Source organism: Delphinus delphis, chromosome 13 (assembly GCF_949987515.2).
Source record: "Delphinus delphis chromosome 13, mDelDel1.2, whole genome shotgun sequence".
NCBI lineage: Eukaryota > Metazoa > Chordata > Mammalia > Artiodactyla > Delphinidae > Delphinus > Delphinus delphis.
In genome coordinates, this window is record NC_082695.1 from 83,762,258 (window position 1) to 83,776,884 (window position 14,627).

At 37.3% G+C, this 14,627-nt stretch overlaps 1 protein-coding gene across 6 annotated transcripts in view; it reads right to left on the reverse strand.

Annotated features, from left to right (window-relative positions):
- NETO1 (neuropilin and tolloid like 1) overlaps positions 1-14,627 on the reverse strand; it is a 98,907-nt gene that overhangs the window by 42,398 nt on the left and 41,882 nt on the right. For all 6 annotated transcript variants that reach the window (XM_060029213.1, XM_060029214.1, XM_060029211.1 and 3 more), the window contains exons 5-6: positions 5,279-5,320; positions 5,033-5,160 (exon numbers count right to left, since the gene is read on the reverse strand). In XM_060029213.1, coding sequence (XP_059885196.1) covers positions 5,033-5,160; positions 5,279-5,320 — 170 coding nt within the window. The remainder of the gene's footprint in view (positions 1-5,032; positions 5,161-5,278; positions 5,321-14,627) is intronic.

Here is a 14,627-nt window from a genome sequence, read left to right on the forward strand (position 1 = left end):
GTGCTCAAGTTTTCCCACACTAGCTATAGTATATATCGTATAAAAACCCTCCCTACATTAGGATTTGGATGACATCTCATCCGCTTAAACCTTGTGCCATAATATCACTAAGGGGAAGAATGCCATATGACAATGTTTTCACTTAAGGTAGAAAACCACAGAAAGCGCGTTAGTCTCTCTGCTGAAGAAAAGAGAAAGTGATAAACAGAATCATATATAACTCCAGTAAAATAGTCAGATTACAATCTCTTCTCCGTGAATCATTTTGAGGCATTCTTCTTTCTAATCAATCACAAAGAGTTGGAGCTGACAAAATGATTTATTGAATAGGACGTGGGAGGCTTCAGAACACATAAACAATTTCTAGTGATATCTGTCTTCCAAATCACACTAATGTAGACAGCAGAATCCCTTTCGTATAGTTAAAGCAAGTAAATCTAGCTAACGATTTACTAAGTTAATATACTTACAAACGTGTAATACCAACCATTCAACCGGCTCTCTCCTCTCATGTCACAATGATATGCAAAATACAAACATTGTTTGGCGCAATTATTTAAGATTTGCCAGAAACGTTTTCTCCATGATAAATACAAATTAAATACACCACAGTCTGAAAAACGTTAACCATGGTTTCCATATTGCTTTACACTTTGATAACTAAAGCTACATTCTAAAAAGCGTGTAACCCAGGATTTCTGTGGTTGCTTTTTATTTGTGGCTGGACTTGCCAGGCCTTATAATTTTAGGTAGACTACCCCATGAATTTAGAGGGTAGCACTTTATTTGGAGGAAAAAACCAGAACATCATACTGTTGAAAAAACACACACCCCACACAACACACCCAGATACAGCCATATTAAAATGGTGTTCTGGCATGCACAGACAAGTATCAAAATATTTCAGGTCCATCTGAGTAACCCTCCAAAATCTGATGCTACAAAACTGAGATTTCATTTAAAAACAAAGTTGAACCATAACATTGGTAGTTATCTAATCAGTTAAGATATTTAATCTGTTTACCAAATTTTTATTTTCATTTTGGAGATAATAAGAGCAGACTCAATCTTTAGAATCCCTAAACTTATCACTGTCAACAATTATTGTTGCTACCCTTTGCCTGTTGCATTTTCTCCTTGATCCCATAACAAATTACCACAAACTGAGCAGCTTCAAACAATGCCCATGTATTATCTATAGGTTAGAAATATTGGTAAGCTGGACTGTGTTTTTTTGCTAAGGTCATATGAGGCTGAAAACTCAACTTCACTATAAAAGATTGATTTATTGTATTTGTCAAGTTTTTCTGTTTTTTATCCTAATTTTAATCAAAGTATTTTGAATTAAGTAACATTTAAAAATTAATTTGAAGTTTTAAATGATGGGTAATTAATAAAAGCTAGTTTTATTCTCCCAAGACCTTAATCATTAAATTAATTATCTTCATGTATACACTTTTAAAAGTCTTTTGATTTATTTATTTTCTTGTCTTAACAAATTTGACAATTTCCCCAAATAGTGTGGTTTTGTGACATCACACTGGACTTCGAGTCAGGACATGGAGAACTGGCTTCAGCCCTTTTACTAACTAATCAAATATTTAAGCAGTTACTTATCATAGATTCATCAAGTTTTGGTCTTAAAAGGAGTTTAACATTATCTATGCCAAAAAATTACTTGACTTTTTAATTATTATACAAAATTCCTGCCAAATTTTACTTGGATTCCTCCCATGGAATCTCATTTGATCTTTGGGCATCTCCATTATTAAAATAAAAAACAAAAACCTTCTTTATATTGAATATTTCTCTAGATTCAAGCATACAAATAAACTGCAGTACTTGAAAACATGCAGATTAAGCCTTGTCCTCTTATTTCTGTCTCCTAACAGTTCTTCATATGCTTGAAGATTGTCACCATGTCCATTTTTCTAGATATGTATACATCAGTTTATTTTTTCCACGTGTTTTAACTGAATGACAGATTTTTCTTGGTACTGGGTATCTAGAGAGAAATAAGTCTCAGCCTTCATGAAATTGACATTGTTACCACGATGGGCTCATCCAACATTCTTCTCTAATGATTCTTTCCTGGACCAGATCCAGAACTAGACACCATAATACTCTCCTACCACCCTTGCTCTAGAATCTGTATGAAAACCAAAGCGTTGCTTACAGAGGCATATTTCGACATCCCATCGTTAACCAACTTCACTATCCTGACTCAACGTATTCATCTGTTAAAGGACACATCAGTAACGTATTTCCAACTTTCTTTCTGGCTCTGGTATTCCAGTTTCTAAGAAATCTGGGTTAATCGCATTCTAATTAAAGGCGATCATCTGTATTACAATTCTCAAACAAAGGAAATATCAGATATTGTATTTTCTGTTTGTGAAGAGGCTGAGAAGGAATGTACCCTCGATGTAAATTTTAATAGAACCCCAGTAAGCTATTTTGCACTTTCATTGTGTAATATGTTTCCGTCACTAGTTATCATTCAAATATTCACATGAGCCATTTCAGGTTTAACTTGCGCTTTGATAGTCTGTTCTCCGAGGCTGCTAGGAACTCCATATAAATAGAAAGCCCACATAGGCTGTCATCTCCAGTTCTTGCTTTTCTCGACAGTTATTCAAAGCCACTTCCTATCCCCTAACCTTTAATTTAACAGAGAAAGTCTGTCACAATAGAGCCAGCTCTGCAGGCGGCTTTGTCCAGCTCTGCAGGCGGTTTCCCCTTTGGGTCACAGAATGCCAAATTCTGTAACAGGCAGGTACACTGGGTATTGTTGTTCTGCAATTGTACAGAAGACAGTCTATTCACCAGCTGGAAGGAAATGGTTGTGTGTTTGCAATTCCATAGAAACTGTCTCTTTGACACTGAGGTGACAAAGGTGCTAGTTATGACCATGAGGTGGGACTCAAATATTCCCTGTTGAAAAAAAAATCTATAAAATCTTTCATTCATAGAGTTTAAGGAAAATAAACAGCACATGTGAACCCACAGATTATGTAAGGGAGCATAATCAACTGCAATCTAGCTCTCACATTATCTTTGTAGTGGGTTGGGTTTTATGTCACCAGTAGCCTTGGATTTTTTTTGAAGGAGGAATCACTGTGTCTTTCTTCATAATGCAATTAACTTTTTAAAGACTTGTTCAGATGCAAAGAGACCTGCAGTGGCAAAGCTGGAACTTGGACCATGGTCTGAATCTCCATAACCAGAAGCTTGGGGAAAGTGTTCCACACTTCCAAATTATATGCGAACCCCAAAGACATAGTCACGGGCAATCAAGCGAAGAAGGACAAAAATACTTCCTGAAATACCAACTCCCTCAGACATGAGTTTTATTTTTCCCTCATCCCAAATATCCAGCCACCAAATTCTTTTGTATCTATAGCTTGAGGTGTTAACACCTCTGTCTTTTCTAGACAGGGAAAATCTGTTCTTCAAAAATGCAGATCCGATCACGTCACTTTCCTGTTTCACACTCTTCCATGTATCACTAACGCACTCAGGATAAATCTGGGCTCTTCAGGGGAATGGACAGAGCCCTTCAGCGTAACCACTCACCTCCATAGTTCTGCTTTCATTTGGTCACATGCCGTTCCTTGAATTCCTGAAAAAGCATGCTCTCTTATGATCCTATGACCTTCCAGATGCTATTCGCTCTACATGGAGAGTCTTTCCCACCTTGTCTACCTGACAGCACCATTTCTCATTAAGATTCAGAGGACGCCCTGCAATGCAATTAGATTCCACCCTTGATTTTCCTCACCAGCTATATGTGGTCCTTTCCCTCACTCTACTACACCTTATAAATACCATAATGATCTTGTCATATTCCATGGATTATTTTGATACATAGTTGTCTACGGATTAAACTGGAAACAGGAGGACAGCGTAATTTTTCATTTCCTCAGCACAGTGCTTGAGAGTTTATAGCATCACTAAGTCAATTAATTAAATAACAAACTGTTTCAACCTCAATAAATGGGCAACTCCAAATCTAATAAATCAGTAAAGCTTGGTTGTAACTATATTCTATAAATGAAGGATGACAATAAAGGGAGAATAAGCAAATAATAGACACTCTAAACCTGTGACGGCTACTGGCACAAAATTACTCATCCCAATATTTCTTAAGATACATCCATAATAGAATGAATGGGGTTGTTCTAAACAAGTGTTTCCAAAACAGTGATCTGAGTCTGAATCTGGCCCACAATATATTTAGTTTAATACGTCTAATGTTTCCCACTTTTAAAATGTATCGTCAACATTTAAAAATCAAGGTAATCAGGGACTTCCCTGGCAGTCCAGTGGTTAAGACTCCACGCTTCCACCGCAGGGGATGCGCGTTTGATCACTGGTCGGGGATCTAAGATCCCACACATTGTGCAGCGTGGCCAAAAAATAAAATTAAAAAAAATCAAGGTAATCAACATAAAATCTAGATTTTGGGCATATTATGAAGAAAATGGAGGACTTGGTGATGCTGGACCAACATTTTCTCATGATGATCATCAAGGAGTTTAACAGGCAGTTAAGGATCTGCTGTCTCTTTTTCATGGTCCTGATCACCACTGTCTGTCCCTCAGCCCTATTGCAGGTTTATTTTATATTCCAGAGACACATGACTTTGTGAGCCCTGGACAATTTCTTCCATAGATATGATTTTAGGTTAAAAAGCAAGTAAACTACAGATACTGACAATAAGGACATAAGTTATGCTCAGAACCATAGCTTATATGTGACATTTCAATGCACTTTTCAGAGCGGTAGATTTACCCCAGAGTCTCTTATCCAGGTTATCCAATGAGCTCTCCAACATCCTCTCCATATTATTTATGACCTTGAAAGTTACATTAAACAGAGGAAGGCGATTTGCAATTCAAAACTAAAAGAAAATGATAGCTTATGATTGCACTCTGAAATGAACGAAGCATGTCCAGTTGGTTCAAAGCAGTGCACGCTGGAGACACTTGGCAGGCCAACTGTCAAACCTGCATTTCACCTTGAGACTGACCTTGGATCGTGGAGGTGCTCGGATGTACCACTTGCAATCAACGGCCTCGCTAGCAGAAGCTTTGCCTTCCTTCATAATTTGTATAGACTCCACAATGCCTTCAGGGCCGCCCATCTCAAACTCACACACTAAATAACAAAATGCCAAACAAACATACAAAAATGGAGCTTGAGTAATAAACCGAAAGTATATATCATAGCAGAAAACAAAGGCCTCTGAACGGTATTAAATATCTCTTTTACCAACCTGGTAATGGTTTCAAAACTCCAAGGTCCTTAAAGTCAGGATCTTAAAAATTGAGAAAAAGACAATTAGTCTTATTCTGCATTTAGGACTTAAAATGAGGTTGAGTAAGATACCATTAAATTATTCAGGAATGTGCCTTATAAAACGTACGAGGGGAAATTAAATGATTAAATAAAAAGTGCATGATAATGTTAAGACTGAAATGTTAATTTACATAATGTAATATTATTACTACAGGATTTTTATCAAGAAGCCATTTTAAAAAACCTCCCCATGTCATTACTTCATCTAATAACCAAGTAAAAATTTTACTCATTTTCTTTATAATCAGACAACAGATGTTTTTGTAAAATGTATCCATAGATAATTCAAGGTTTGGGTAAACTTCCATCTCTTCTAGATACAATTATTTTGTCTGATTACAGCCAGCGTAACATAAAGGTGAGCCTACTTGAGGGCTTCTGAGAACGTTTTCCTTGATACTAAATAGACATAAGGCATACAGTTTTCCCAGCTCAAGTTGTGGTCATGTTTGTGTTGGCGCCTTTGGGACCATGTGTGGTGGGCAACTTGTGATGTTGACAGATGCTAAGGTAAGAAAATGCTGACTCTATGATGAGCAGAATAGAACCATGGAGAACCATGAGTCCTTAAGAATATCACTGGGGCACGGTACTCACCTCGCCTGGAGTTGCACTTCTCCGGGCTTCTTGCTCTTTTGAAACAATACACATCCCTATCATCTCAGTTACTTTGAATTGATTTTCTCTTATTTATGGGTGAGAGCATCAGAGGCTATGATTTATCTTGGAGACACATGGTATTCAATATAAAAGATGATTGTGAATTTTAATTACTTTTTGCTACTAGGGTATTAGTGATAAATCAAAAATCTTACAAAGTTAGAAATGTTTCATAAGACACCACTCAATAATGGCCTAGGGCTGAAATATGAAAGGGTAGCGCTCTTTCTGGATAGAATCAGTCCTGGATATTAAGACCATGGGTGCGTGTATGTCCGTGCGTACCTAAGTGTGCTTCCTAGTGCATCTGTGCGTGTGAACGCGCCAAATCCGTAGCTGCAGGCTGATTTTACCAGGGTACTTATCGTCACTACAGGTTTTTCTGTTTTTTCTACTAAAGAAAATATTTAATTTTTTGTGTGTTTGTTTTTAAACAGCAATGTGCGCTGATCTGTTGAATCTGAAAGTCCTGGATTGGCCCCCCTACAATTTAGTTATATCACCTACTTAGACTCACTTTATTGCAGGACACTAGTAGAATACCAGTGGTAATAAATTTTGAATCAAGATACAAATTCCTTTGTATAACTGTTTTGAAAACAGTTCTTTTGCTTTTTTGGAAAAGAAAGACAGAAAGAAATACCTGCATGCAATATCCGTGAAAGAAATAGAAATGAGGAAACATAGTCTACTTGGGTCAGGCCTCCTCCTGGCAGAGATTTTTTTCCTTCATCTAAATCAATGGATATTTGGTTATTCTTTCAAGAAATGTATATGTGATACCTACTATGTACAAGAAAAGAACAGTTTTGTATAGAATTACTCAGATTGGCTGTCACGGTTAAGCACTTTTATTGGTATTGAAGAGACCCACCCACCAAGCTTGCCTACCCCAGTTATCTGGATTCTTTATTATATCCTTTTTACTACTTTTCATAATGGTCAGCATTGCTACTCACTATCTCCTTTTTGATGAGAATGCTTCAGCCTTGCATGGCTGTTGCTATGATTCTTGTGGGACTGTAGTTAGTATTTTCTTCTCTAGCTTGAAGGTGAAGATTTGTCATTTTTATAACTCATGCTAGACAACGTTGAGAGAAATTCCAGTTCTGAGAATTGAAAATGTATTTTTGTCGTTGTATTAATGGTGAGAGCACTGATTGTTTAAAAAAAAATCTTTAGGAAAAAATCATTTCTGCAATTCCATTTGAATTAGGCACCAGTAATACCACAATCACGATAACACATGGCCCCTACGAGCTGTAAAATAAATGACAGAAAATAAATGACATAATTTTTAAAAACCGCCTACACTGAATTTAAGAATATTGAGATTGACTTATTGCTTCAGGGTGTCCAGGGCAATGACATAAATTATTATGCAGAAGCACAATGACCTTGGACTTAATAGTCATCTACTACTCTACAGCTCCCCAAATCTATTCTCCACTAAGCAACCTGAATAAACTTTGAGAAATACAAATTAAATCATGAAATGCACCTGGCTTTCCATTGCCCTTAAGTTAAAGCCACAACTCTCTGTAATGGACTATAAAGTCCTGTGTGTTCTTGCCCCAGACCACCTGGGCCAACATACCCTAGACTGCTAACCTCTGCTCTTTCCTCTCAAAACACATGGACCCTTTCTATTTCTACAACGTTCTAGGCTGTTCTCATCCTCGGCAATTTGACCTTGCTCTTTTCTCTGTCTTCAGTATCTCTCCCCAGGGCTCTGCACCTGTGAATCCTTCTCATCCTTCAGTTCTTGGCTCAAATATCTCTGAGGAAAGGTCTTCTGGATGACCCTCTCCAAGGGTCATTGACTCCCATTTTCTTTGACTCCCACTTTCTTTTCTCCCTTCGTGGTTTCTTTTATCACAATTATTTTGCCAGTTGTTAGCTTTTTATTGACCACCTACTCCCATATAAGGAAGTACGCTCTACAAGGGCCTTTACGTCTATTCTTCCTCCCTTTATCCAGGACCAAGGACACTGCTTGGACATAATGCATGCACAATAAATGTTATTGAATGTTACTGAAATTACATTACACCGACGTGATTTTCTTATATTGTTGACATATGTACAATGCTTTATACCTACACTTTTCCAATTCAGAGGCTCTCACAGGAAATCTATCAAATTAGGTGCTATATTCAAGACTGACCTCCTATTTACTAAACCTGCATCTTTTTCTTCCTGGCACACAGCTGACTATGTTTCCAGCCTCCCTTGCAACTGAGGATACCATGTCTAATGAAATGTGGACAAAGCGTTGAAGTTTACTTAAAGGCTGGGCTCATAAAAACTTCTTGAAAAAATTATCCACTCCCACTTTCTCCCCTGGTCAACCTCAGAAGGCAGACATTGGCAACGTAGAACCCCATCAGCTCCAATTCCTAAATGAATGTGTGGAGTACAGCCTTTTCCTGATTAGGCTAAATGAGCAAGCAGTAGTAAACTTTAATAATGTGAAATTACTGAGGTTTTAGATTGTTTGTTGTTGTTATTACAGCTATTATTCCCCTAACCCAGCGTTCTTCAAGGCTGAAGTTATGGTCAAGGGCCCCTAGGGTCCATGAGACCCTTTCATGAGACCCAAAGGCTAAAGTGTTTCATAATCCTACTAAAATGACATATTATCTTTAATTTTCCCTGCTATAATCCCTGTAACCCCATTTTTGTCCAATACATTCTAGTTTTGAAACCTTGAATTTTGTCTTGAGCCTACATGGAAGCACAGCTAGAATTAGTACATTTCTCTGTCCTATTTTATAAATACACACACATAGATAAAAGTGTAAGTATTATGAAATTTAACAGTATTTCCCATGAAATAAAATATATTTATAATATAGGTTTCTTACTGTGAAGGATGGACATTTGTCAGAGATGGAGGAGACTAAGCCTCATTTTCTCCATCACCATTACACTGTCTATATCCAAAGTTGGAGAAAAGAATGAAACTGATATTTCAAAGCGGTCTCTTATTTATGGAAAGGAGAAATCTACTCTGAATCAAATGAAAAAGCTTCGCATAAGAAATGAAAAGAAGACAAAAGCTATCTTTCCTTCAGCCTCGTTGATGTCAATAATTTGCCCTATTGTGATTTAGGAAGAAAAATACTTTCTGGTAGTTTTATTGTGACAGTTTGATCGCCAACATTACTTTGAGACAAATAATTGTTTGGGAAGTATTGAATATTTTAAATGTAGACATTAATATGCTCTTTAAAAGCTAAAACTCTCTCAGTATTGTGTGTCCTCTCCAGCCACTGTGACAATTTACCTTGTAAGATGCTTTGGTGGCTTTTGCATATCTAGTTTGAAAGCTATAACAGCTAATTTTCGGATTTTAAAGAGTTCATCACATTTATGGTTGAAAAATTCAGTTCTTTTTCTTTAATGATCGACCTCAAAATTATGCCACAACTGAACAAATGCAATAATACCATTCAAAAATGTCCTATTGCATAACAGTCAGTTAAATGTTAACATCTCTGAAGCCTGGGAAAGAACAGATTTCATTATACTTTTGTTTCTTATTTAGAGTTTAGTTCATTTTCTTTGGAGTAGATCCTTCACTTCCATGAGTCAGAGAACTCTGTTATTCCAATTTCTTTTTCAGCATCGTTAGATGTTAAACTGTGCAGTTGGGTTGAGAAAGCAAGTCTTCTAATTTTCCTAATAAAGGTCTACAATGAGTCTTTAAATATTAAAAAAAAATAATATTTTTTTATTTTATGGCGAAATAACACATGTTAATATAATAGTTGTAAAAGTATATGAGATAATGTTATATAATTATATAGTTATTACATATAACTATTTAACTGGGAAAATTTTGAATAAACAAAAAATAATATTGCAAAACAAAACAAAATCAAAAGCTAAAAGTCATTTGTTACACTTTTCAAATTAAAAATGACAGTCACTGAAACATGTTACAAAGTAGGTTATTGTATTGTATTGGCTGGAGAAGCACACATAAGACCTGAGAAACTAATAAAGCAATGCCTTTAGTCAGCTGCCATTGCTGAATGTCTACTGGTTGAAAAGTAGTTTAAAAAAAAAAAGACAAACCCAGGACACTGTTGCTTTCCAACCATATAGTAACTTGCTGATAGAAAGTTTTAGCTTTAAACAAGGAAACAGAGTTAATATCTTTCTACAGAACCTCACTTTTGTCCAACAGATAGACAGATGTACAGACATGGCTAAGCTTGCTTATTTTCCTTGAATTCGTTCAGTGTCAGCATGGACCAATCATCACAGATCTTCTTTCATGCGAATGCTTGGCAACAAATGCAAGAAGTACTGAAATATCCAAATGTTGGATGACTTTTAAATCTTATGACATACTGAAACATCTGTGTTGACAGTTGCATTGATAGTGCAAAGGCAGTGGTGAATAAAACTGCTGATGCTTTATCCCAAATCAAGACAATGGCACCAAACCTCAGCTGTTAGTAGTCGTTGTATAATTCATCTCCATGCATTCTCGGGGGTAAAAAAAACAATTTTCCTTTAAAGTCTCCTTGATGAGGCGCTCAAAATTGCTAATTTTTAAAAATGTAACATTTTGAATACATATCTTTTCCGCAGGAAGAACGCAGTGAATCTGCTGACTTTTCTGCAGGAAGAACATAGTGAATCTTTTGACTTTAAGGAAAACAAATTGAAAATATTTGCTGCCAAAGATAAAATTCCACCTCCGATCAAACAAAAATGTATCCATCACTGTGTATCTGACAGTTCCTCATACTTAAATAATTTTTCAATGTGATTGTTGTTTATGTGAACAAGTGTGCTTTTTGACGTTGAATAATGAAATATGTTCGTATTTGGAAGAGCAGCATATACCCGTGATCCAGTAACGGTCATCTAGTGATGTTTGGTGTTAAATAACTATGCATGGGTAAAAGAGGCATTTGAAGAGCAAAATACATTAATAGATGTTAATGTTAACAGAATACAAAAACTCCATTGATATAGTTTCACATTCCCCATTGCAAGTAACCTTTAAGAAACTATCACTTTTTGAAGTTTGCGCTAGTATCCATCTGAAAAGGCTATGAAAACACTCTTCCCTTTTCCAACTACATTTCTCTGTGAGGCTGAATTTTCTTCCTATACTTCAACCATAAGAACACACTGCAAAGATGTAATGCAGAGGCACATGTGAGAATCCAGCTGTCCCCTAATAAACTAGACATTAGATTTACAAAAATGTGAAACAATGTAATTCCCCTAATTGTTATTTTAATATTTATTAATAGATATGTTCACTTTAATCAGTTTTTTTAAGTATGCTTTATGTTAACACATAATTGGTTTTCAGGGTAATTTTTCTATGAATTAATAAATAGCTATTTAAAATGTTATCAGTTTAAATGTCTAATATGATAAATATTGAATGATATAGCTAAATAAGCTGAAGCATTTTGAGGTCTTCAGTATTTTTTAAAAGAAGATAGGGCTGGGCTTCCCTGGTGGCGCAGTGGTTGCGAGCCCGCCTGCCGACGCAGGGGACACGGGTTCGTGACCCGGTCCGGGAAGATCCCACATGCCGCGGAGCGGCTGGGCCCGTGAGCCATGGCCGCTGAGCCTGCGCGTCCGGAGCCTGTGCTCCGCAACGGGAGAGGCCACAACAGTGAGAGGCCCGCGTACCGAAAAAAAAAAAAAAAAAAAAAAAAGAAGAAGATAGGGCTTTTGAGACCAAAATATTTCAGAACTTCTGCCTGAATGAACGCCATCTTTGAATTATGGGTAAATGCCTTCTCCCAACAAAAATCTAACTTACAATTTATTAACTCAGGACTGTGCAATTCATTTATTTTATATTCCAAGGAAATTTCCACAATGCTAGCCACATTGTAGTTGGACTTTCAATAAATTATTGTTTATCTGATTAGATTATGACTAAATCAAAATCAGAGGCATCTTCATTTTACAAATGAACAAAACGGGGGTTCAACAACTTTAGGAAAATAAACTTGCTCTGGTCCAAAACCTAAAACTTTGAACAAATCACTAAGTATTTCTGAAACATATTTTTCTTAGCTAAAATCAAGATGCCTGTTCAGGCTTTTTTTTTTTTTTTTTTTTTGCGGTACGCGGGCCTCTCACTGTTGTGGCCTCTCCCGCTGCGGAGCACAGGCTCCGGACGCGCAGGCTCAGCGGCCATGGCTCACGGGCCCAGCCGCTCCGCGGCATGAACCCGTGTCTCCTACATCGGCAGGCGGACTCTCAACCACTGCGCCACCAGGGAAGCCCCCTGGTTTAGGCTTTTACAGCACAAGTGTGTCGTTATACCACAGAGCACAGTAGCGTTGCTAGAACAGTTATGGGAAAATGTAATTGCCTGATGTGGCCATGTAACTATACCTGCAAAACCCTCTGATTATAGAAATCAACTTTGATACTTTAATATGTTTGCAATGCACAGCTCAACCACCTGACGGGCTAGTCTTAGAGAAAGATAATCAATATTTTCATCAAATTTCCACCATCTCACACATCCTGAATTATGTCATGAGCTCCTAACGTCTCCACTTCTCATCTCTGCTTACTTTTGAAATCCTGTAATGTCTGTACGCGTATCTTTATTAAATCAGCTTTTGCATCAAAACTAACTGTCCACTTCAATGGGTACTTTCCTGTCCTATTTTACCTGCCTTCAGTCCATCACTGTCGACACCTTGCTTCCTAGTCAAGATTGAAAAGCACTGTTTGTGGTTTTGGAAATCGGTTAACTGAATTTAAGATGCTGTTTGAAAAACTGATTGCAAAAAAACAAAAACAAAGACTTGACAGCGCAGTACTAAGATAGCTTGCATCATCATAGTATGTTACTAATCCAATTTATTTCACTCTAGAAGAAACATCTTTCTAGTACAAAATTCATAGCACAATTATTTTAAGCCTCTTTTAAAGGATTACTGATATCTATGACAATTACAGCTTCATACTGAGTTTGCCTCCCTAAGGGTCTTAATGTTGGCATAGAGTTTACATACCATGACTTCTTTTTTCTAGTTTAACATAAAATTTATTCATATACGAGTTTTAGAAATCAAAACTTATGAGAATTTTAGGAGGGAAGCTTGCAAGCCCCATAAAATATTATTGACATTTGCATGGCCTGTAGAGACGTATTGCTTCCTTATTTTATTTACTTAGCTGAAATAGATTATGTTTCCTCAAGATACTTGTATTCATAATTCTAAATATATTGAGAAAATATATTCTTTCTTATGAGATGAATGCTCAGATGCTGGTGCTGGACTTTGCTTGTGTTCATATTAAATAGGCTTTTACAATGTTTGTTCTTGATAGTCACAAGGCAATACTATTATTCTATGCAGAAAATATGTATCTACTATACAGAATAGAGAAAAACCTTGAGGGCAGGAGGGAAGAAGAAATCATCAGAAGACCAAAAGAATAATAAAGACAATTTTTAAAAAACTAGATCATCCAAAACTAGTGTTTGTATATTTGAATTAGCTATCAGAGAATATATTACATTTTCTGTTCAAAGGAAACCAGGGAAGTTCTTGATTATTAGAAAACCGCTCCCCTGCCACCAAATTCTCTCAGAATGCCCTTATTCATTCATCCAGTAAGTGATACTGAGTGGGATCTCCTGGGCACAAAAGCCTTTCTGTGTCCCCCATTTCTGGATTACAGAAATGGGCTTCATTCAGCCTCCCTGACCTTCCCTGAGTTCCAAGGAGCAGGTCCAAACAGTTGCTAATTAAGGAAGGGAGGGGATGCAGAGACCAGGGAGGAACAGTCAAAGAAAAAATAGTGCAGCCTTGGGGCAGGGTCCTGGTTCCCCCTAAAAAGGGATACACAGACCAATATCTTTGAGTTGTTTTGCAGATACAGAAACCCCTGCCACGTGGGAGGAGTTAACGGTATGCTGCCCGCAAGCCTGTAGACCCCAGACAGTTGGAAGCACAAGGCTGATGATGCTGACTCCCCATTACCTCACCACCAACCAATCAGAACAATGTCCACGAGCTGACCACGCCCTCTTTGAACCATTCCTCTAAAGCTTCTCACTACCCCCTCCAGGTCGGGACACGCAGTTTGGAGGGCGTGAGCCTGCTGTGGCCCCCTTTGCCTTTCAAAGCAATAAAGCTATTCTTTTCTATTTCACCCAAAACTCTGTCTCCAAGATTTAATTAGGTGTCATGGTACAGAGGCCAGATCCAGCTTCATAAGGACTTCCTAAATCACGTGAAACCACAAATAAATGAGTCCATCTTCTGAACCACCTTCTTCACTAGAACTGACTTAATGGACATTTCTTGCCAGCACAGCTGCGGTGCCAGCACTGTTAGTGACTAAAACACCTCCAATGTCCTCCTCTCTCTATCCATTACTTCCCATTTACTCCCTTCTCAATTACCTGTTCACGTTTTTTGACATGCACAGCAAGTATCGTCTGGCAATCAGGAGGAAGGGTGGAACATTGACCATAGAAGGGCTTAGGGTAAATATTTTGGCAGGTAGTATGAAACTGGACCTGAGGTTTTATGCCTAGAAGAGTCAGAACAGGAAATTACTTCATGAAAGCAATTTGAGAGTCTGGGAAT